Source organism: Propithecus coquereli, unplaced genomic scaffold, assembly GCF_000956105.1.
Source record: "Propithecus coquereli isolate 6110/MARCELLA unplaced genomic scaffold, Pcoq_1.0 Scaffold137, whole genome shotgun sequence".
In the NCBI taxonomy this organism is placed as follows: Eukaryota; Metazoa; Chordata; class Mammalia; order Primates; family Indriidae; genus Propithecus; species Propithecus coquereli.
Window position 1 is genome coordinate 3,949,479 of NW_012137969.1, and position 23,412 is coordinate 3,972,890.

The 23,412-nt window shown below is 48.7% G+C and overlaps 1 protein-coding gene across 3 annotated transcripts in view; it reads right to left on the reverse strand.

Annotated features, from left to right (window-relative positions):
• Positions 1–7,669: 7,669 nt before the first annotated feature.
• Positions 7,670–23,412, reverse strand: part of WIPI2 (WD repeat domain, phosphoinositide interacting 2) — a 30,929-nt gene continuing 15,186 nt past the window's right edge. Inside the window, exons 3-12 of one of the 3 annotated variants that reach the window (XM_012639071.1) lie at positions 20,774–20,943; positions 18,831–18,927; positions 18,315–18,412; positions 17,820–17,912; positions 14,920–14,990; positions 12,138–12,245; positions 11,046–11,210; positions 10,413–10,520; positions 9,504–9,601; positions 7,670–8,559 (exon numbers count right to left, since the gene is read on the reverse strand). In XM_012639071.1, the coding sequence (XP_012494525.1) occupies positions 8,447–8,559; positions 9,504–9,601; positions 10,413–10,520; positions 11,046–11,210; positions 12,138–12,245; positions 14,920–14,990; positions 17,820–17,912; positions 18,315–18,412; positions 18,831–18,927; positions 20,774–20,943 (1,121 nt within the window). In that variant the 3' untranslated portion in view covers positions 7,670–8,446. Of the gene's footprint in view, positions 8,560–9,443; positions 9,602–10,412; positions 10,521–11,045; positions 11,211–12,137; positions 12,246–14,919; positions 14,991–17,819; positions 17,913–18,314; positions 18,413–18,830; positions 18,928–20,773; positions 20,944–23,412 lie in introns of all 3 variants that reach the window. The other 2 variants (XM_012639070.1, XM_012639069.1) reach the window with 2 other exon arrangements.

Genomic DNA, 23,412 nt, shown 5'->3' on the forward strand with positions numbered 1-23,412 from the left:
GGCTGGGACACCTCCCACCATGTAAACCCCGTGTAGCTCCGTCTTCAGGGAGCCCAGGGCTTTTCCAACTGGGAAATGTTTCATCCCGCTTGGTGGACCTCCCTGTCCCGTGGGTGCCCCCGGGACCCTGACACGCTGCCCCTGGAGGTGGGGGCAGGAGCTGATGTCCTCAACTTCGTCCAAAGGGAGCAGAAAGCCAAAAATAACCAGAAGAGCTGCTCCCTAGAACCTGGAGCCAAGGTGCTCGTTTGAACCAATCCGGGTTTTTCTCCATGACAGGCGACGCTGCTGCCATCACTCCCTCAGCACGGCCTCCCGGCCCAGCTTAAGCAAACGGAACTCTGCTAGTCTCAGCAGCATTCTGCGTTCTGTAGCTTTCAGGATGCAAGGAGCCCCCCAGAGCGTGCCCGCTAATACAGATGAGGCATACATAAGGGACTGGCCGGGTTGGGCTCTGGGGCGGCGGCCAGGTTCCCTCCAGGGGCCGACCATCAGCACCAGGAGAGCCACCTGACCCGGGAGACACTGCCACAGTCTGTGGTGGCTGGCGGAGGGACAGTCCGGTACCTGCGTCTGCACGTGTCAGGTGCTCAGGGAGTTGTGAGGACCCCGCCCTGCCCCAGAGGACAGCAGGACCCCCCTGGTGACCCTGGTCAGTCCTCCAGCTCTTCCCAACACCACCCTGCAAGGAGGAGCTGAGCCCAGCCCCTGCCAGCGCCACCAGGCGGGACCTCCACTCGCAGTGGCCACTTCCTGTCTAACTCGCCCCAAGGGTCTCTGACTTGGGGAGCAGCATCCTGTGGACAAACTGCTCCCGAAGCTGATGGATTCCTGCCCAGCTGTGAACCGTTTTCTTCATTCTGAGATGTCACTTAGTCACGGATGCCCAGGGGATAATGTCGCAAACGTCAGACGGGGAAGGAATGGTCTTAGAGCTGGTCGGCTGTGTTGCCTGGGCCAGAGCTCTACAGTTTACATTCGCTCCCTGAGAACCTACCACACCATGCTGTGTGGGCGCGTCCCCACTGGACAGGGGAAGCTGAAGGCCTCTCCGGACCCCTTCTCATGACAACCCCCGGCTTAGGGTGCTCTCGTTCTCTCGGAAAGGCTGGGGACTCGCGGGAGCTCCCCGTGCAGAGAAGTTCACGTTGGCCACCTCCTCACACAGGCCGTCAGCCAGCACGGTGCTGGCCTCGGAGTGGAGCATCGCTGTGGCTTCTGGGCGGGGCAGCATGGCTGGCTGTCTCAAGTCTAAGGCCTTGAGCTTGGAGTCGCAGCAGACAGCCAGGGGTGACAATCTGACCTGTCCTCCCTTGTCTGAACGGCTGCGACAGGCACACTGTGGTTTCCTTTCTAGGTGGTGCTAAATCAGATCTTCCTCCTGGGGTGCGTAGGATGCCAGTGGGCAGGTGAGCTTCCGGGGTCCAGCCACAGACGGGGGTGAGACGCCCTATTCCAAGGTCACCCTCCCCCCTCAACTCCCCCCGGACAGAGAAGAGGTGCCCTCAGAAACAAACGCTTGGAGCCACTTGAGGCAATAACACTCGAAGCCAGTTCCACTGCTGGAGGGAAGCATCCTTTCTGTGTGTGAGAAAACAACTGCTTTTGCCGTTTCCCTGTGGGGAGTCCTTTCCAGCTGGTACGTCGGCAAAGCTCCCGGGGCCTGACTGCCCCGCCGTGAAGACGCCAGCCGGGCCAGGGCACCCCATGTCCCAACCCAGCCAGCCCCACCAATGTCAGCACCATCTCGAGACCCGACCACCTGGTGGCCAGGAGGAAAACAGCTCCCCTCGACAGAGCTCAGAGCTGTCCCTGCGCGCGGGTGCCTCCAGGTCTGGTGATAGTTTCTCTGTTGGTGAGTGAACCTCAGGGACAGCCAGGGCAGAGGGAGGACACCTGGCCTGCCCACAGTTCCCGGCTCCTTCACCTGCAGGGGTCTGACGACCACCCCCACCTTGAATTCCAAGGAAGAATTTGTAGCTGCAGCATAATTATAGAATAAGATTTTTCTATTTTCAAAGACATCATTAGCATTTTTAATTTAGAAACGAGCGCAGCTACTGTGGAACATGCTGCTATTATATATAAAAGAGCTCGCACGCAGGGGTGAGCGGGAAGGTCAGGTAGACTCTGCCCGCAGCAGGATACATACACCGGAGTTCAAAAACAGCAAGTCAATGATAAAACGTTTCGACTTCCCGTGACTCTGCCCAGTCTCCTGACAGAGTGGACATGAAGAAAGGTCGCCTTGGAAGATGGCAACCAAAGGTGACACGTGACAAAGCCCCCACGTGGCCCTGTCCCGAGCCACCCACGGCGCCCATGGCCAGTCCTTTCTGCTGCTTTACGCGTGGTGACCCGTCCTTTCAAAGGTCACGCCCTCCCAAACATCCCTCGGGAGCGTGTCTAGTGACGAGGCCGACACGCCCTGGCACTCCCACCACGCACACTCCGCCCCCGCCAGGCCCTGGAGGAACAAGACAAGCCCGGGAAAGCCAGTGAGCTCCGGGACACCAGAGCGGCAGCGACTGGGAATTAATACAGGCGGGAAGTGAGTGCTCTGTTTTCACAGGCAACTGCTGTTCGCCACCTACGTCATGACTCTGTGTCACCGCCAACCGCAGAGAATAAGGGACAGCAGGAAAAGTCCTCCAAGGGCTTCCTTTAAACTCCATTTTACTTACCGGCTTATTTTAGGGCTCCTGCTCTCCGAAAAGCTGGTTTGAACAGGACATCTCAAGAGCATCATTTCCAAGATGAGGCTGGAGTTTGTAATATTCTCTACTTAATATGCACTTTGCCTTGTCATACTGAGTTCCTTAATCCCCTGCAGGGCCAGCTCTGCCGAGTGTGAAACGAGCCAATTCCCCAACTGGGGTCCTGCTGGCCTCGGGGGACTTTGGTCTGAACTCGCCCATGTATGTCCGGGGCGCAGGCACAGACTCGGCGCTGGGTGGACCAGGGAAGGTCAAGAGTGACGGGCACTGCGGGGACCCCTCGAGGGAGGAAACAGGGAGCTCACAGCCCCAGTGCTCTGCTCTCCCGGCCACCTGGCCTTCACAGGCCCTTGAGGAAAACACTTGGCTGTTATAAGGAACTCAGAGCATCTTTATGTTGACTCACTAAAAAAACAAATACAGCAGGAAAAAGCCACTTCAGTAATAGTAACTGAAACCAGCATGTGCAAGAATTACGGCATCTCGTGTGTCCCCCAGGGACGACATGCTGTGTCAGTGCCTCCTCAGACAGGATGGTGGCTTCGAGAAACATGGACGGAACAGGCCGGCCTGGACAGTTGCCTTCAAAGATTCCACGCCACCTCCAAGCAGCTCACCGGCTGCGAGGGCCTCATTTAGGAGGGTGGGACGAGAACAGACGTTGCTTGGCTTTGATGTAGAAGAATAAACTCTCTAAGCTACAGGGAACTCGGGATGAAGCAATTCAGCGTGGAGAGGGATGTGCTTCTTAAAGGCAGCTGCCAAACCAGCACCGAATTTAGTCACACCGTAATCAAAGCATGGTCCCCGAGAATGCAGGCAGAGCAAGTTCCTCCTGCCCTAGCCCCAGGCCAGCCACTCCGACCAAGAAACCACTTGGCCTCAGGGACACCCAGAGGACTCACCTACCTAATCCTACCCATCCTGTGATACTCAGGGTGCCAGTGTTTCAGATAAGGCCAAGAATCCTAGTAGAAAGAATTGTAGTCTGTTTCACGGAAGACAAGAGTCAATTCCAGATGAAAACCTTTATAAGATTTTAGCTGGGCTTCAGCATTCTGGTGTTTTTGATATGATAGTCTAGGTAGAATTCAGTGCAATGTGGTACCAAGTAGATGTGTAGCCCGTGAGCAGGCAATGAATCAGTGAAGATGAAAACAGAACATAGGTGTTTTTTTTTTCCTTTTTAAATAGAAACGGGCCTTGCTCTGTCGCCCAGGCTGGGGAGCAGTGGAGTGATCGCAGCTAGCTGCAGCCTCCACCTCCCGGGCTCAGGCGATCCTCCCGCCTCAGCACGTGCCGCCACACCCAGCAGGTTTTAATTTAACACAGTTACGAAATGCTGGTAGCGGCGGGCTTCCAGGCAGGTTTGGGGGACCCTGCCCAGGCAGCGAGCTTCCCCGTGCTCACACGCACTCTCCCTCCTCCCCGCACGTACTGGCAGCACCTGAACGGCTTCACCTGCAAAGGCACCGGGAAGACAACAGACTGAAATGGTGACTCAGTAAAGAATGAAACACAGGAGCCAGGAATCAAAATAGTCCCTTTAAATTCTCAACTTTAAAAAGATTTAATTTTTCCAAATTAGAGACTTTCTCTGCCAGGTGCCAGGGAGAGATGAAGAGCTGGTCATGCCTCAAAATGAGAGTTTCGTGTTGCACAGAAGCCACAGAATGAGAAGGTCCGAGGCCGGCCGGAGCTGAGACACATCACAACAGCCATGTGCTCAGCAGACAGCTGTCACCACGCAGCTGCAGGAAGAAACAAGTTACTCATGGAATCTTCTTTTTTGTATCAAGCATCTTCCTAAACAGAATCCCAGTGGCCTTGGCGCACTTCCTGCGTACACCTGACACCACACAACTAAAACCAAGTCTTCAGCCTATCTTGAGTTTCGTCATTAAGTACATTTGTAAAGTCATGTGTTTGGGTTTTCAGCTCTGCTAGTGTTACAGGCACATTTGAAACAAGTGATTCGGTCATTCCCTGCATGCACAGGTAGGGTCTACAAGGGTTTAGGGCAGGGCCAGGGACAAACAAGCCAAGTGTGGCCGACACCCATCTTCATGGTGATGCTGTCACAAAGCCATGAGCAACAGTGCGAGTAGCAGAGATGCATTTCCTGTCACTCACAGTCCCATTTTTCTTCACCGGGCTGTGATCACGGCATTCCTGGTCTCTTCTATACGTGGCCCACCGCTGGCCATGGAGAAGACAAGAACATTCTTTCTCTTCTCTCCTCCCCAAATGAAACTGAGTAGGAAGAGTCGCCAAACGCACCCTCAGTGGGATGGGGCTGCCATGAAGCTCCTGACGAGCGGCAGGGCCAGGCTGCTCCAGGAGAAGCTGAGGGGGGTGACCGTCTCGTCCCAGTCTGGCCCAGGAGGGGATCTGCTCTGGGATGAGCGTAGAGGCCCCAGGGCCCTGCTGACACTGACCCGGAGGTGACGGCAGCTCAGCATGGCCACAGCAGGTGGTGCTTGGCTTGCAAGATTTGGCAAATCGCCCCAAACCACCACCTTCAAGCCTGACTCACACCATCTGCACATTACTCTCGGTGTTAGGGAATAGGAAAGGCAGGGATAAGTGACCCACATGTGACCTCAGATATGAACTATATTTCTTACACTTACCGTCACCTCTTTTATACCCAGCTTTGTACTCAGGAACCAGAACTGAACAAAAGACCATGCGTTTCATTACAGACCAGTTTCTGTTTTAGCATTTATTGGGTGCCCACCACCGGCCAGGCCGAGCTGGGCGCTGCAGGACAGATGCTCACATTATAACCTCACAACAACCCTGTGAGGTGGGGGACGATTCCTACTCAACAGTCCAGAGAACCGCGGCCCCCAGGGAACCCGCTGCTCACCACCTAGTCAGTGGCAGAAACAGGGACTGAATTCAGTTTTGTTTTTTTTTAAGAGACAGAGTTTTGCCACATTGCCCAGGCTGGCCTTGAACTCCACCAGGAGACAGGAGGCTCCTCCACAGCCCCTGCCGCAGCTGGGATGACAGACACACGTCACCACACCCCGCTGAATTCAGTTCTTTTTCACTCCAGCTTCACTCCAGCTCTTGGTTTCATTATTTTAGAAACTACAAAAAGGTTTGGTCCCAATCCAGAGCCCATTCGATCAATTTCCAGGTTTTGTTTCCTATCTCCCACCCCCATGACCTTTCTTGAAGTTTGGAAAAATATATAATTAAAAATTAATATTGGCGTATAGTTTGGAGTTCAGCAAATCAGCACACGTGTTGTTTGGTTCAGAGTCCCTTCTTGTCTCGGCTCCTGGCACGGCAGTTAAGGGTCCTAGTGACCCCCTCATGGCTTCCCTTCTCTCTCCTGTCTCCCTGTCGCTGCCTCATGCCCGAGGCCTGCAGGCCACGCTCTGACTGGTTCAAGCACAGAGGAAGTGCTTGTGGCAATGAAATAGGCAAAAGAAAAATCCTCACACAATGGTTAGCAAACACACATAAATCCTTTTTGTTTTCCTCAACCGAGAGCCCTTTGACCTCCCTCTCTGGGCCCACAGGTTAGGCCTGACCTGGGCAAAAGGGCTTTCCGTGGTCTGGGCAGGAAAGCACCTGCCCAGCCGTGCTGGGGCCACCAAGGGGGAGGGCAGGGCCGGACAGGCACGGGATGCCAGAGGCCACCCTCCCTAACTGCCTCATCTCAAAGTGCGGGGAAACCAAGGCAGAATGAAGGAATTAAATTCCCAACATCTTCTAGAACTGCCAATCCCAACGAAAGATGAAAGAAACCTGGCAAAGCAGATTTGAGTCCCCAAACCACAAGTGTAAAAGCCAACAAGAAAGGCACCAAAACTAAGAACATTTTAACACAGAACTTGCAGTGCAGCCCTCCTCTTTGGTTGTCAGGAAACCCTACCTCGGGGTTCCAAATCTATCACATATGTACACTTTCGACAATTATTTCCCCATTAATACTCACTCTTGCCAAACAAGCTTCCTCAGAGATGGCATCCATGGCCACTTTCTAAAGACAGGACACTCTGGGTCCTGTGCCACCAGCCTCTGGTGCAGTCAAGGCTGTGTCCTGCCATGGCTCCCTACTCTCTGGCAAAGGAGCAGCCTGGCTGGCACGTGCCACCGCATCAGACTGTCACTAGCATCCCACTTGCAGAGGAGCAGGGACAGACATACAGGAGATTTTAAGTTCACTGGCGCCACCTTTCACGTCTGCCTGGTGAAGGCACACTCTGCCTACGTGCCAGCTCCCCCAGAGATGCCTGCGCAGGCGCCCTCGCATCTAGAGTCTACCGTGAAGCCACTAGACCAGCCCAGGAACATCGGGAGCATCGTAGCCACAGAAGTCAAGCTGACAACTCCCCATGGAAGCTACTCAACTGCTACGGCCTGAAAACAGGCATCTCTCATCCTTCCTCTGTTCAAAACCCAAAAACCTGAAAGGGCAGGGCCAAGACAGTATTTCTGCCTTTTTACTTCTGTCCTTAACTTTCACCACTCAAGACTCTAAAATGATCTTTCACGCCATTAACTCCACTTAAATGCCCTCAAAACTTTAACTGCTATATGTCTTGGTTTGGAATGCAGAGTTTGAGGTATTTGAGGTTGTTTTAATTCTGTAAAAATGAAAAGGGAAGCTAGGCAAATACTGAAACTTGCGACCACAATCTCTCATCACTTTGCTGAACACGTTTTCTAAGATTAAAATAGAAAAGGCACATGTCCCCTGGCCCAGTAGGTGTCCAGAGCCACCTTCTCTCCCGTGCTGCTAGCTGTTGCTACCATTCCCGACACAGGGAAGAAGAGCCCCTGACGGACAGTGGAGCTCAGGGGGAGGACGATTCAGATACCCTTCACATTTGAATTCTGTGCTTTCTTGGGCGTAAGAGTAGCTACAAACTTTCCTCTTAAACAACAATAAAAAAAAAAAAAATCACAGTTATTCCACAAGAAGAGTAAAGTAGAAGAACAGATAATTTAATTATACAAATGAGATCACTTTCCTTTGCTTCAAGGAGCCCAGGTAATCTTTCAAGTTCACCTCCTGTCAGAATGAAAGGTTTTTAATATGAGAAACCACCTCTCTCTCTTCCAATATCCATATGGAAAACAAGATCAAAAACAAAAGTCCACCATGGAAGAAATCCCAGAATAATACAATTTGGAAAGAATTTAATTAACAGAATAAAACGGAGAAGAATGGTCCAGTGGGGCTCTGGGGAAAGAGGACCCCTGTCTGAGGCCGATGTCTGCCCAGCACACCGGTGAGCCCCAAGCGGGCAGCCCTTGGACCTGTCACTGCAGAACCAGCCTTGACAACCAGAACCACTCTGCACCATGCCACGGTTTCCTTACGCACACTGGTCACTATGTACAGATAACAAAAACCAAACAATTGCAGTTTGTTATGAAGTGGCTTCTAGCTCTCCTATGCTGGCTTGGCACATTCATGCATGCAAAGCAAGGAGGTTTTGAGGGCTTCACCAAACAGTTAAATTTTGGCAAAGAGAGAGAACAAACAAAAATCTAAAATTCATAAGCAGGATTAAAAGCCACTGAAGTGAAAACGATGTATTTTCTCAACAGAATGGAGGAGTTAGACTACCACTACAATCTTTTTGTTTTATAGTCTCTGCCATCCTCTCCCCAATTCAGGTCAAAGTTCATAGCAGCAATGCACAAAGTCCTCTGTCAAGCCAGTGTTCTCTGCTTCCAGGGTCAGAGGTCACAGGTCAGGTTCAGTCAGTCCGAAGGATCATGGGAGGGTGCTCACTGTCCTCGTCCAGGCGCAGGGCGCTGGCCTCATCCTCCAGACAAGCACCGCCCACGGCACCCAGGTCATCTGTGTAGGCTGCAAAGAGATGACGGGTCATCCTGTGAGGGCTGGGACATGCTACGAATCCCAGTGACACACAGTAACTGGACTTTGGGGACAAGTCTATGTTAACATATTGCAGCCCACATTAAGACATTCTGAATTTTAATTGCTTTTATGACTAACAAGGTCTTTGCAGCCTTAGGCAGCTCAAGATGAAGTCATTTATTTTCCAAAATTCATAAATGTCAAAATGCTACCTGCACAGTAAACAGGCTTCCTAACGGATGGGCTGTAAACTCTCTTTAATGAACAGGAAGCGTGAAAGTCATTCTCGAATTGGTTACACAAGATGCTCGAAAATAATGCCGGGAGACAGTCAGTGCTTCACTGAACTGAAAGTGCTATGTCACTGAGAAAGAGCAAGGGGAACACGCAGGATCTCCCACTGGAGCTTAACTTGATTATTCGGAGAGAGGCGGTTCACAGGGAGGGGATGACTCCGTGTCTGCATGCGGACCAATCAGCTTCTGCAGCCGACGGAGCCCCGTGGCCTCGTTCACGCTGCAGCCCTCATGCCCCGAGGGGTGCGTTCAGTACAGACCCGCTGCACGATGAAATAGTGGGAGGGAAAGACCCAGGCCCAACGCCTGGCAGTGCTTTTGCTTTTTAAGGGAACATTTTAGCTGAGGTGGCAAGTCAGGCCTCAATTCACGTGAAAAGTCACCTGAGCCATGATGGCCGTTTTTTCTTCAAAAATGAAGAAAATGACCTCAGTCTCTAAAGGCCTTGGAAACCCAAGTTACAAAAACCCACCTGTCCCCAGAACCATCACTTCCCTTTCCCAGTGAAAAGTGGGAGGGGCAGCTCCAGTGAGAGCAAAGCGAGAGCACACTGTGGGAGGTGGCGGCTTTAATTACCTTCGAGGTTTGTGTCATGCCCCTTACCAAGTCTTGTCGGAGACGAAGGCACGTAAGTACCTTTTGCTACAGCTGTGCTGTATGTCTGAGTTACTAAGGGGCAGTCGTGAGAGGCAGAGTCTAAGATTTCACTGGCCGTCTCCATACTGCCATCCAACCTGGGGCAAGGAGAGAAAAACAAAAACAAGCCTCAGTGTTTCCAGAGAGGCCAGCCATGAGCACAGTCACCGTGCCACATCTGCAGCAGCACAGGCGGGCCCGAGACAGGACCCTGAGTGTCTGCAACACTGTGGCCACTTTATAGTAATCTCCTCCGGAATCTGTTCATGTTTTTTTTTTTTGAGACAAAGTCCCATTCTGTCATCCAGGCTGGAGTGTAGTGGCATCATCATAGCTCACTGCAACTCCAACTCCTGGGCTCAAGCAATCCTCCTGCCTCAGCCTCCTGAGTAGCTGCGACCACAGGTACACACCACCACACCCAGCTAATTTTTTCTATTTCTGGTAGAGGCGGGGTCTTGCTGTTGCTCAGGCTGGTTGCGAACTCCTGGGCGCAAGGGATCCTCCCACCTCAGCCTCCCAGAGTGCTGGGATTATAGGTGTGAGCCACCTCGCCTGGCCTGTTCATATTTTTACACGGAAAGTCTGATGAATAAAGTCACACCTGGTGAGGCACTCTTCTTTCATTTTTAAGATGGAAGATCATAAATAGAATTCACTACTGAAAAAAAAAAAAATCACTTCCCACTTCCACCCAGATTATAAGAGTACCAGGGCAGGGGGCAGAGTCAGTTTTATCTGGGGACGTGAAGCTCCTGAACAGCACAGGCCAGGCGAGCTGGGATCCGCTGCCATGGGCTTTGGAGGAAATGCAACGCACATGTAATGGTGCCCAAACAGCCACCTGACGGACGGCTCGGAGGAGCACAGAGGAGATGCAGGGAGAAGGGGGCCCGGCGTCAGACTCACCGGTGCTGCTTCATGAGGGCACACTCGCCCCCCTCCTGGGGGTCCAGATTGTACATGTACAGGTACCCGTCGGCGGCCCCCACCAGCAGCCGGGGAATCTTCTGAATTCTAGCAAGAATGAGAAGCAACAAAATGACAGACCACAACTTTCACAAAACTATCTTCCTAAACTAGCAGCCGCACCTTGAGTAGGGCTAGGGAAAACCCCCACCAAAACGAGCACTAATTTAGGGTCATGAGTTTGACACGTCATCTACATCTAAGTGCGCAAAGACCACGCGCACTGCTGTGCTACTGGGGGCTCACACGTCAAGGCCAAGGATGTACTTGGTGTGAACGAGCACCAGGTCCTAGAGGAGAACAGGGCAGAACAGAATGGTTTTGTGGTTTCTCTGACCAAGGGTAGGTGTTTTCACAGAACTTTTTCAACTATGCTAGTCCGATAACAAGGGTGGAAAAAATGTTTACAAGATTCACGGAATCACAAAGATACGTCATCACTGAATATTTTTGGAATCTGTGCTTGGGACCACAAACCATCATCTCTGTGCTCTGCAACAGGCCCCCTTGACTCAGCATCTCATCTGGACGTACACAGGGCAGAGGGGAAGGAGGGGGTGCCGGTCTACTCACGTGGCCAGAGCACAGATGTTTTTGTGGCCGCAGAAGGGCAGGCGGACTGTGGCAAAGGCTCTGCCCTGGTTGAACATTTCTGTCACTTGAGAAGGCAGGTAGCTGGTGGACGCCATGAGCATCTTCCCGAAGTACCCGGTCCAGGTGGTGGGTTCCTCCAGGGGTCTAGAAAGAAACGCACCAGACACGTGAAACTGGACTCTGCCCTGTGAGCATCCCCACGTGCCACCCCCACACAGACAAACAGCTCTGGAACCTGAGGCGAGATTCTCCACATTTCACAGGAAAATACAGGGTTGGTGAGAACACAGTGCTGCCCAAGGCCCCAGGGCGCTATGGAGCAGCCTCGGAAAGGGTCGGAGGATGGTCGGGGAGGGGGAGAGGCAGGCTCCTTCTGGCTCCTCTGGGGGTACATTGTGGCAGGTCACCAGGCCCCCCCTCGCAGCGAACGTGAGGTCACCTAGGGACTAACTCATGACCACCGCCAGATCTTCCTAGCAGGAAGTCTCTAAGAACCTTGAGTACGAACCCCCAATTGTTCTCTTCCCGTGGCCCATTTCTATTGTTCACCTTTGTATGTTTTGTTATCACAAATACTCCTTTGAATAACGTACAATATAAACTGTACTGATCTTAGTGCATGCTCTTTTTAAAATTTAAGGAAAGAAAAAGACAGACGATCCCCATTCACCACACATAGTCACTGTGGTAATACCCAGGTTAAACCGATTGCTTCGCAAGTGGAGCTGGCCCCATCTCTGTGCCCACCGGGCAGGTTAGAGACCGGGCATTCATTCCAGAGGGTAGTCGAATGCTTTTGTTTTCAAGGGAAGCGTGAAAAGGGGATGTCGGCACTGACTGGAAGATGTCCATCTGGACCCTTCATGCTACGCCTCATCCTCCAGCGTGCTGATGGGTGGGGACAACGTCTCACTGCCCAGCCTGGCTTTGGCAGCACTCGGACAACCAGCCAGGGTCTTCACTGGCAAACGCCACAGAGCAGGACAGTTCCGTGCTTATGTTTTCATCGAGTCAGTAAGTGGGAACAAAGTGTTTTGTATTTTTTTAAACAAACGTATCTTTGCAACTCACTTTTCTTTCACAGTCTCAAGTTTGAAGATGTGCACAGTCTCAGTGTTGCTGGACGCAGAGAGGAACATGCCGTCCATGCTGAAGGCCAGCGAGCAGATGCTCACACACCTGGGAAGACAGTGCACGTGAGAGGAGGCTGTGCTTCTGTCGTCACCTGTGAACACTGGTGACGCAACTAGTAACATTTCTCCAGGGATTTTTAACTGAACTGACTGAGAAGAAAAGCTCTCATCACAGGCATACGTGGGTCTCTTGATACTTTTTATTACTCCCCAGCCATCTTCTCACAAATTTTCTGGAGAGGAAAATGTTTGAAAGGTAATATCAAGTACGATAATGTGGCAAAGGCTGTGGCTTTGCCACAGCTCTTTAATACATCCTTAAACAGCCAATTTTCTTTGCCAACCCAAATAACAAAGGGAATCAGGATTTCATTAATCCATTTTCAGCTGAATTAGGATGGACCTACAGCTGTAAGGCTAATAAAAGAAAACCCGATAATTTAAATTTAAATTACAGCAATTCTTATCATGTCAGAAGATAAATCAGTAACCTTGAAAATGTTCAAGAATAGAACAAAACTTTCAACATGCTAAGTCTCTACAGTATATCTTTTTTTTTTTTTTTTTGAGACAGGGTCTTGCTCTGTCACCCAGGCTGGAGTGCAGTGGCATCATCACAGCTCACTCCAGCCTCCAACTCCTGGGCTTAAGTGATCCTCCTGCCTTGGCCACCCAAAGTGCTAGGATTATAGGTGTGAACCACTGCTCCTGGCCTAGCGTATCTTAAAAAATTACTGTAAAAATCCCAAAGCCATTTAAAAAACGTGAATTTCCTGATAGTCCTAAAAATACAGAGACTTTTAGCCCTGTCAATTACAGTAAAGGGTTTCACTCTTCAATAAACATTTACTGAGTGTTTACAACATACTCAGCGTTGCACTCAGCTCCGGGGATAAATTAGACAGGAATGGCTCGTGCCCTAAGGGAGCACAGTGCTTGGTGTCCATGTGGGGGCACAGCTATTACATTTGCTACGAGCAAAGGAGTCCGGAGAAGTGTGACTAGAGGGTCAGGGAAGGCCTCCCTGAGAGAGATGCTGCACTCGGACTCAAAGGGTAAATTTAGAGAAGCTGGCCAGGCCAGACACACATCTCAAGCACAGGACACAGTTCATGCACCACCCCAGTGAAGAAAAGAGATGCACTCCTCTGAGGAACTGAATGTACAGCATGGCTGGAACTGGAAACAATAGGGACAGCGAAATAAAATGAGGCTGGAAAGAAAGGCCAGATGCCGGAAGGCCTGTGGACCACGAGAAGAGTCTGGAGTGAACCCCGCAGGCAGCAGGAGGGCAGTATGAGACGTTAGGTGGGGTGTGATCTCTTTATGTCTTCAAAGATTAGTCTGGGTTCGCGCTGAAGAACGGCCTGCCTGCAGGAAGACCAGGGAGGGTGCAAGGTCGGATGGTGACGCGAGCAGGGAGGGCAGTGCACAGGGGGAAGCAGAGACACGATCGGCGCCAACTGGATGCACGGAAAGGAAGAGGGAAGCATGGCTGGGTCCCTCCGGCCTGGGCACCGGGAAGGTGGCCAGTGGTGACATTGACCAACCAGAGGAAAGTGAGGGTGGTAAGTGGACGGGGGCATGTGACATCCTGGTGGTCTGAGGTGCCCAGTGTTCAGTGGGAAGGAGAACCATGGGTCCACACAGCAGGAGAGAAGCTGGGGCAAGACAGCTAGGCTTAGAGTCAGCAGCACACACAGCACACAGGGTTCGGAAGGGTTAGGGGTGAGGCGAGGCTCTGGGGCAGACCAGATGCAGGAGGGAACTGAGCGGGAGCAGCAAGGGAAACCAGGGCACAGTGACTAGAGGGGCTGCAACATTTTGGGACACAAAGGCAGGTCTGTTGCATCCACGGGGATGATCCCACGAAGGAAAGTGAAGAGACAGCAGACAGCGGGAGAGTCCCTGAGAAGTTTGGGGTGGGGTGGGGTTGGGGGTAGGCGCTACAAGTTACCGAACACACACTTCCTGAGCCAAGCCCTCCTCTGTGCCTGGCCCTGGGGAGGGAGGCACTGCTGACCATGGTCCGTTCCAGCTGAGGTGAAGAACTAGAGACCCCAAGGTGAAGTGCTACTGACTGAGGCCACAAGTGGCAGCCCAGGGACCTGACTGAGGCCCTGGCTCTTGAGCCCAAGTCCCCACCTGTCCTGCTATTCCAAGTAGAGGGATGTTCCTGCCTCCGAAGCAGAAGTGAGGAAGGGAGTGCTAGGCACAGAGGCGGCAAGTCTGCAGACTGGACGGGGGACTCCAGGCTGTGACTTCCAGGGTTTTAAAAGAAGAGCCAAAGCCACTGGCGGTGAGGGGCAAGCAAGCTGGGTGCAGGATCTCAGAGAGTACTGGGCAAGGAGAGGAGCCTGCTGACCAGGGAGGGCGTTAGGCTACCACCCAGATCAGCCCGAGGAGCCACATGGCCTGGGGCCTGGCCTGGTTACTCCAGTTTCTCCAAACTGGTGGGCTACCTGGCCACCACTGGGTTCAGGTGCAGTCAGAGACACATGGAAATCTAGTTTGCTTTTATAAAAATGTTCTTTAACTCCCATGATAAGACTGACTGCAAAATCTCATCTGCTAATCCAGTTGGATTGAAAATGCTTTTGTATTTAACTGGAATTTTCCCTGTGTTTCTTTAAGTTCCCACTTGTTTGTTCGCGGACGACATAAAACTGAAATCCAAAAAAAAACCTCCAGAATCAATTGTGGAGATTTATGTACTTTACCTCTTAACGCCTCTCCGGAACTCAAAGAGTTTCTGTCCCTCTGGAATGGAAAATACCCTAATCACGGTCCCCTGTGACATGAAAAGAAAAAAAATTATTTTAGCTGAGGAAAGTAGACCTTGTCTATTTCTTACACCTCAGACCACAAATGAGCCGTTTGGTACGTTTCCAGCGACGGCTCTGTGCTGGGTCGGCAGGGAACCCTGAGGTCCCGTCCTAGGCGCCGTGCTCCCCAGGGGGCCTCACGCCACCGCCAGGCTGTGTGCCACAGGCAGGCGAAAACGTTCCCTGTCCCATTGTTTACTTAATATTAAATCTTTTTTCGAACAACCTATTTTAACTTACTAATTATTCTAAACACTAACAGTCCTGAGGTCAAATGTGGAATATGACAGTTTAAACTACTAAAAATAAAAGCCTGCGTCGGAGCCCCAAGTAGTGGGAAGCACTGCTGGGCTCCACGGTCTGGGGCGGCTCCGGTGCCCTCTGAGCTCCTTTCCTGCCACTTTAAGTTGAGTTACTGATCAAGAGATCTGATTAGCTGGAAATTACATTGTCTTAAAAGGAGTAAATCCACATTTACAAAATGCGAAGACATATATTAAGAAAACATTGACCAAGGCAAAAGAAAATATAAATACATGGTGAGGTGTGTTTTCTTGCTTTGAAATGTATCGTGAAGGTACCGACTTTCCCCACCACCCCCATTTCCTTCCCCCAGGTTAGTTAGCGGGGCTCTGTGGATGGTGAAACGGGACGCAAATCTCTGGGAGAGTAAATGAGACGATAGCCAAGAAAATAAGAATGAACAGGACTTCCAACGACTGAATATTAAGACTACCATCAAGTGATAGTATTAAAATAGCCTAAGAAATAGAAAGGAAAACCTTAAATAAAACAGGTAGCATTTCAAATGTACAAGGCAGGAAGGATTATTTAACCTCATACCATACAACTTTTAGAAGATTCAAATTGTTAAATATAGAAACTGTTAAGAATATCTGACATGTTTATAAATAGTAAAAAAACGGCAGACGACCTAAATGTAGAACACCCAGGAAATGTTTAAATGAATTATGGCAAATTCATGCAGGCATTAGAAATCTGGCTATAGACAGAACAGGTTCATTTGAGAAAGTGTTATTTAAGGACAGTGGTTCTCTCTGGATGGAAAGACAAACCTGGTAAGTTTGTAATCTTGACAATTAGGGAGACAAAATATTTTCTACATCCATACACAAAAATAACCAAGGCGAAGGTTTTGTTTTTTATAGCCCAAACTTTCAGATTTAGATATAATTCTCTAATGCCACATCCACTGCGTAGTACTAATTAAGAGTTATTTTGTCATGGCACGACTGCAAGATCCTTGAAAGCAGGATTAAGTCATATACCTGGGTGGGCCCAGCACCCAGAAGCCCATGACATTCTAATCCCAGACTAAAAGGATTCTGTGTAAAAGCATATCACGTGTTTGCTCTTTCCAGCCCAGAACAAACGTATTCTATTTTTACCAGCCTTGAAATTCCATTCAGTGTTTTAGGGTCTTTGTAAGAGCTAATAAAAAACATAATGGTTAAGACTCTGATTAATCAAGAAATAGAAATTCATGGCCACTTCGCAACTCCCAAGGCAAAAGAAAGGGGACAGGTGATGCTGTGACAGTCTAGCATACTCAGAGGCAAAGCCAGGCTTGGAGTCCAATCCCTCTGTCATTGCCCAACTGGGCGACCCTGGGCACACTACTTAACCTCTCTGGCCCTCGACACAAAATGGAAAACGTCTTCCTTGCTGATGGGGGTGCATCAAGGCAATGAAGGTAATTCATGACACAGAAGTCATTCGTGACAGTAACACCATTCTGGGAGAACTTAGGTATGAGATTCCAGAATGAAGACCCATGCCAGAAAGTTAAAAAAGTGAGTCCACTTTTTACTGTATCTTATTTGGTTGGCAGGTTAGAGGGGAGAGGTGACTTGGGAGGGGAGGCTATTTTAGGATTTCAGGTAGAACCAAAATTAAATCAAAGTCAAACTCCTCAGTGGGCAACTGAAGAACAGGACCACTGCTTGGAAAGGATAAAGGCAGGAGAGTAGATTCCACCTCAAGTGGCAGGACACGATGGAACTTTTAAGAAAAGAGGAACAGAAAACGAAAAAGAGGGAGTGGCCACGAGAGGATAAGAGTGAGGCACTGCTGGTGTCCCAGGGGCCCAGGGGGCCCAGCCACTCTGCACGGGCAGAGGGTGTTGAAGAACATGCCCCGTTAACCCAGAAATTCTTACCAGAATCCCTTATGTTAATAATTAGAAATACACATAAAAGATGGGAAACAGAATACAAACATCCCAAAAGGAAGATGTTTAAGCAAGTCACAATTGAACACTGTACAGCCACTGAAATGTGTCTTTTAACTTAGAGAAATACATTATTATGCACAGTGTAAGAGAAGATAAATTATACTGATAGTAGGATTCCAATTTTGTTAAATAAAGCGGAAAAAAATGAAAGGAAATATACTGGAATGTATTCAGATCAGCTGGAGAGCAGAAATAGATCTTTGCTCTTTTACATGTTCCATTGTTTCCTGAGTTCTCTACCATAGCATGTTAATTTCACAATTAGAAAACACACTGGGTGAGGGGCGTGGTCGCAAATGGTGTTTCCACCTTCTCTGTATGTTTCCCTATTCTGCCACAGATGTGTTAGGGTTCTGGTCGGACAATGGCACAGCGTGTGCACAGCCCCCCCACAGTGGTGCACACTGTCCGTCTGACAAGTGGGTTGTGCTCTTTGCTTCTCTGTGAGTTGGTTGGTATAAAAACTTGGCTGTGTGAACAGAACTGAAAAAGTTTGTTGAAACTTTCAAACTAGTTTTCTCTTGGGTTACAGCAGACTCACCTTCTCAGAAGCAGTGGCAAGTTTGGTTCCACTTGCATCAAAAGCCAATGCTGCTAAAGGACTGTCATGGGCTGGGATCATGTTTGCAGCTCTCTGAAATGCAGAAACCAATGAAACGTGAGTGCCATGGGGCGGGAGCCCGTGACCCATATCACCACTTGGTCATTAGATAAAACTGTGCTATAGGGAGGATTGCTTGAGGCCAGGGGTTCAAGGCCAGCCTGGGCAACAACTAGCAAGACCCCGTCTCTACAAAAAACTATTAATAAAAAGTTAGCTGGGCATGGTGGCACATGCCGGTAGTCCCAGCTACTTGGGAGACTGAGGCAGGAGGATCACTTGATCACTTGAGCCCAGGGAGTTGAAGGTTATGATGATGCCACTGTACTCTAGCCCAGGCAACAGAGTGAAACCTCATCTCAAAAAAAAAAAAAAAAAAAAAAAAAAAAAAGAATAAATGAATAAAGAACTATCTAAGTAGAAAAGAAACCTTACCAAATTAATTGTATCAAAGACCTGCACCTCTCCGATGGTTGCACTCCCTGGGTACGCCAAGTAACAATTGTCGTTGTTTATTGACAGTGCACACAAGCCTGTGAATAATATCCACAAAACAAAATGCATTTCTTGGTTGTTACATACAATTTAACATTTATTTAACAAAGCATGGAGAAATCAAAAATAGCTGTGAAACAACCTTGTTTGCTGCATTTGTTTTTTAAAGTTCTGTACCCCTAAACCACCACCTTAGGTGATACCTGTATCATGAACAGACTATAGGCCTTTGGTTTGAATTGATCAGTAACCTCAAACTTGAAGGTTGATCAAACCAATGAGTTTATATGGTTCACAAGACCAGCATTAGTAGGAAGGGAGATTGGTTTAAGATCAATAGTTTTAAAATCTGTCTCATCTGTGGAACCTACAAAGAGAAAAAAAATCTCTCACCTATAGCTATCTTTAAAAGGCAAAATCAGAAACATGGGATTCTCTTTTCACAAATTAACTTACCTGCAGGGTTTGGAGGGGTCTCTCTGATCGTATGCAGTACCTTCATGTCCCGGATGTTGTGTATGTACAGAGACTCTTCCAGGCATACTATCAGCCTCTACAAAAGAGAGATGAAAGACAAATCCAAACATGAAGAAATATCCAGTACACTCTACTCTTAACCGACTCCTGAACTAAGGTGCTTTCCACTCTCTTTCAAACACCATGTAGGCTGGATGTGCGAGGTGCAGGGGATACAGATGTTTTCCGCTACCACTTGAGAGGTCCAGAGCCCACCGTGCCCGCTCCCTCCAACAGTCATGGCAGTTGTACCAGGAATTCTAACCAGGCGATTTAACTCAGTATTACACAAACTGGTAGACTGCAGCTAAGAAACACATGTTTTGGACAGACTTGGCAAACATAAGCTGCTTTTAAAAACGGATGTTGAATGAGGTACAGGGTACGACAATGAAAATAAAAGCCATGGAATTTTTTTTTTGGAGACAGGTTCTTGCTGTGTCGCCCAGCCTAGAGTGCAGTGGCATCCTCACAGCTCACTTCAGCCTCGAACTTCTGGGCCCAAGTGATCCTCCTGCCTCAGTCTCCCAAATAGCTGGGACCATAAGCATGCACCACCACACCTGGCTAATTTTTTTGTTTTTGTAGAGATGGGGGTCTTGCTAATGTTGCTCAGGCTGGTGTCAAAATTTTGGGCTCAAGTGATCCTCCCAATCTCAGGCTCCCAAAGTGCTGGGATTATAGGTGTGAACCACTGCACCTGGCTGGGATTTTAAAAAAAATATAAAATTTTATTCTGTACTCAGATTACTTTGTTACTCCATTTTATAGAAAACAGACTTATAGATGATACATCAAGGGGATGATTTATGCAAGAAAGATGCCTTGACACACACTCGGCAATGTATTACATGGACAAGAATGTCCATTTGTACATTTTAAATGAAAAAATGTTCAAGATATTGTGTCCTAGCACTCTGGGAGGCCGAGGCGGGACGATTGTTTGAGCTCAGGAGTTCGAAACCAGCCTGAGCAAGAGCGAGACCCTGTCTCTACTAAAAATAGAAAGAAATTAATCGAACAACTAAAAATATATATAGAAAAAATTAGCCGGGCATGGTGGCGCATGTCTGTAGTCCCAGCTACTCGGGAGGCTGAAGCAGGAGGATTGCTTGAGCCCAGGAGTTTGAGGTTGGTATGAGCTAGGCTGACGCCACGGCACTCTAGCCTAGGCAAAGAGAGTGAGACTCTGTCTCAAAAAAAAAAAAAAAAAAAAAAAAAAAAAAAGATACTGTGTCCTGTAATTTCTCACTCTAACCAACTCTGTCAGTTAACAGAACAATTTCCAGTTTCAATCACGTATGTAAGAGTGCCTGCGTTGTGACTACTGTATCCAGTTACCCCGTCTCAGAACGCAGCGACTGGCTGTCACGGCGTGCGTTCTGTAACCCGCCGCCTATTCAGCCTGCCCCCGATGGAAGGCTGTCGTGGACAGAAAATGCCTAAGGATCCTGTGGACAGTGCCGTTATGCTGTGAGCCGGCAGCTGCCAGGAGGCAGTCTCACGAAACAAACTCTAGCACTGCTCATAGTCTCTCTACTCTGTGCTAGATATTCTTGTTTGGGGGAAGATACAAAAAAGTAATAAATCCTTCATTTTAAATTAAAAGTTATATTAACAATTTAAAAAAAGGATAGAAGAGTCTAAAAGATTTTTAAAAGTAACATTTATAAAAGCAAAAGAAGGTAGTAAGTTAGAAAAGCCATGCTATCAACCCTATGGATGACTAGACCGATGCCCATACAGAAACAGTCAGCAAAGGCAAGGGCATGAATCGAATGGTTCAGGGACTGGGCAAAGCTGGTATGACAAGAAACCAGTAGAGCCGGTCAGTGCCCAGCAACATGGGGGCAGGCAACACACTGAGACGGGGAGTCACTCACCTGCCTGTTGAGCTTCACCGCCAGTATTGTGTTGGAGTAGCTGTAGTTGCAGATCTCGGTTCCCTTCTTAAAGTGGCAAACCTTTAGCTTCCTCGGGGCTTTGAGGCTCACGATAGCCACTAAGCTGCTTGAGAACAATCTTTCTACGATGCACACATCTTCAGTATCAGCTGAAATGAGAAAATGAAAGTTTTCCCTTTTCACATGGAGATATACACATATATGTGCATGTGCATACAGGCACAGGCAGAATCTGTTCACAAACGTGTGCCTGGGTGACAGGTGTCGCAGAGCCCTGAGGGTGTCTCTGGTCCCGTCAGAGCAGTGCAGGACTGCTCAGGGGGTCTGGAAGTTCTGATTATTTGGAGCCTTGGGAATGTTTCCACTATAAATAAGGATGTCCGTCCCCACATGAATGTTCACACAAAAGACAAATCACAGAGTTACTTAAAATGTTTCCTTTAAATAAGCTCTGTTGTTGGATTTGAATGATGTAACTTAAAAATACACTTATTAGTTTAGGAACCAAGCTACTGCATAAAGTGAAAGCTAAGATGTAAGGTCTCACTTCATTAAGACAAAACTGCTTCTAGGGAAATACGTGGTATCAATCATTTAAATCATGCACTTAACAGCCTAACAGGCTCAGCACCAGCCTAGGCAGTAACACAGTGACGCTGTCTAAAGAGTTATACATATCCAAAGTGGCATAACACATTTATTAAAAAAATTTGTAAAATTTTGCTATTAAGTCATACGCCGCTTAACACTGGGCGTATCTTCTGAGAAAGAGAAATGTGTCATTAGGCAATTTCATCCTTGTGTGAACATCACAGCGTACTTACACAAACCTAGTTGGCCTAGTGTGCTTCATAAGTAGACTATATGGTAGCACCTACAGCTCCCTAGGCTACAATTCGCATAGCATCTTACTGTGCTGAATACTGTAGGCAGCTATAACACAATGGTGAGTATCTGTGTATCTAAACAAATCTAAATATAGAAAAAGGACAGTAAAAATACACTGCTATAATCTTACGGGACCACTGTCATATGTATGGTCAGTCCTTGACCGAAACATTGTTATGTGGCCCTTGACTGTACTTAGAACAGGCAGTAAGATCAAGTGCATAATTCTAAGTTCTTTGTAGTAGTTTATTCACAGTTGCTTTTATCTAGCCAGCTGACATAAATCTTCTTTCCTACAAGAGCAAGTGAACCTTTATTTAAAAGGAACAAATGCAAGCAACTGCCACAATTTGGGAGATGCCAGAGGTGAGGGACGCAGGGAGTCAGGGCCCCAGTGTGCAGCTTCTCTGCTTAGGGGCATCTCAGAGGAAACCCCAGCCCCTTCCAGGACCTGACCCTCACTGAGGCACCATCGGGAGGTCCTGCTGGCACACGGAGGCGGGGCCTCTACCTGTTTCTATCAGCTGATGCATCTCAAGCCAACCAAGCTCAAGAGACAGACACACAACCCAGTAAAAATAATTTCCCTGTGGACCAGACCCTGTGCTCTCTGACCAGGGTCTCTTTCCCTCAGGAGACTGACGTGGACATCAAGTCACGACCAGGACCTTGCTTGGTGAGCAGCACGTCAGGAGGGCTGTGCCCACAGGTTGCCACCCTCACTTCTATAACCAGGCGCTGGCCACGCGGGGCCGGCGGATGAGTCCCTCCCTCCGTCACTGTCCAGCCTCACTCTTCAGCTTCCTGTTCTCGGTAAGTGTTTGGGCTGCACTCAGTCGCACCCCACACTGTCACCTCTAGCAGCCGCCACAATTACCACTGAGAAGCTGGGGGATGGTTTAGCAGCAGAGTTCCCTGCTAGGCTGAGGGTCCCAGGACAAGCACTTTGGCCCGGTCACAGCTGCACCCCCAGGTCGAAGGTCGCCTGACACAGAGAAGAGCTCCCTGTACGCTGGCTTAGACAGCTGAAAATGGACCTCATGACTACATTTTGGATTTCCCCAAATTCTTCAAAACACCATTAAAAAAAAATCTCTTAAATTGGGTCATATCTAAAGTGGGCTGGTCTCATTTGTGAATCAGTTGGTGAAATGCTAATATCCCCAAGTGCTACATCTAAGTATTAAAACTGCTCTTGGTGAAGTTCAACTACACTCGTTCTTACAGATGCAGCGGGCAAACACTTGGCACTGCACACCTTGGTAAGTGCTGGGGACATGACGGTGACCCAGAGAGGTGGACCCCTCAGGAAAATCAGTTTAAAAAATCAGATTCTAGTGTCAACTCTGCTATAATTAGTTGTAAGACCTGGTATCAATTTCCTCAATGGTGAAATAAGAATTGTACTTACAGCTTAATTCAAGAACACACAGGAAAACTTGGCATAGACAAAAACAGTTTTTTGACTAAATAAGTCAATTTTATTTAAATCCACTGGCACCCTAAATTAAATCAATGGTGACAAGAACTTATTTCCAGATATAGTTGATCCTCCTTATTCACGTATTCTATATTTGTGACTATGCCCGCTTGCTAAGGTGTACTTATAACCCCATGATCAACACTAAGATATTTACCTAAGATAAATGAAAACGTGTACACAAAAAGACTTGTACAGGAATGTCCATTGTAGCTTTATTCATAATAATTTTTTTTTTTTTTTTTTTTTT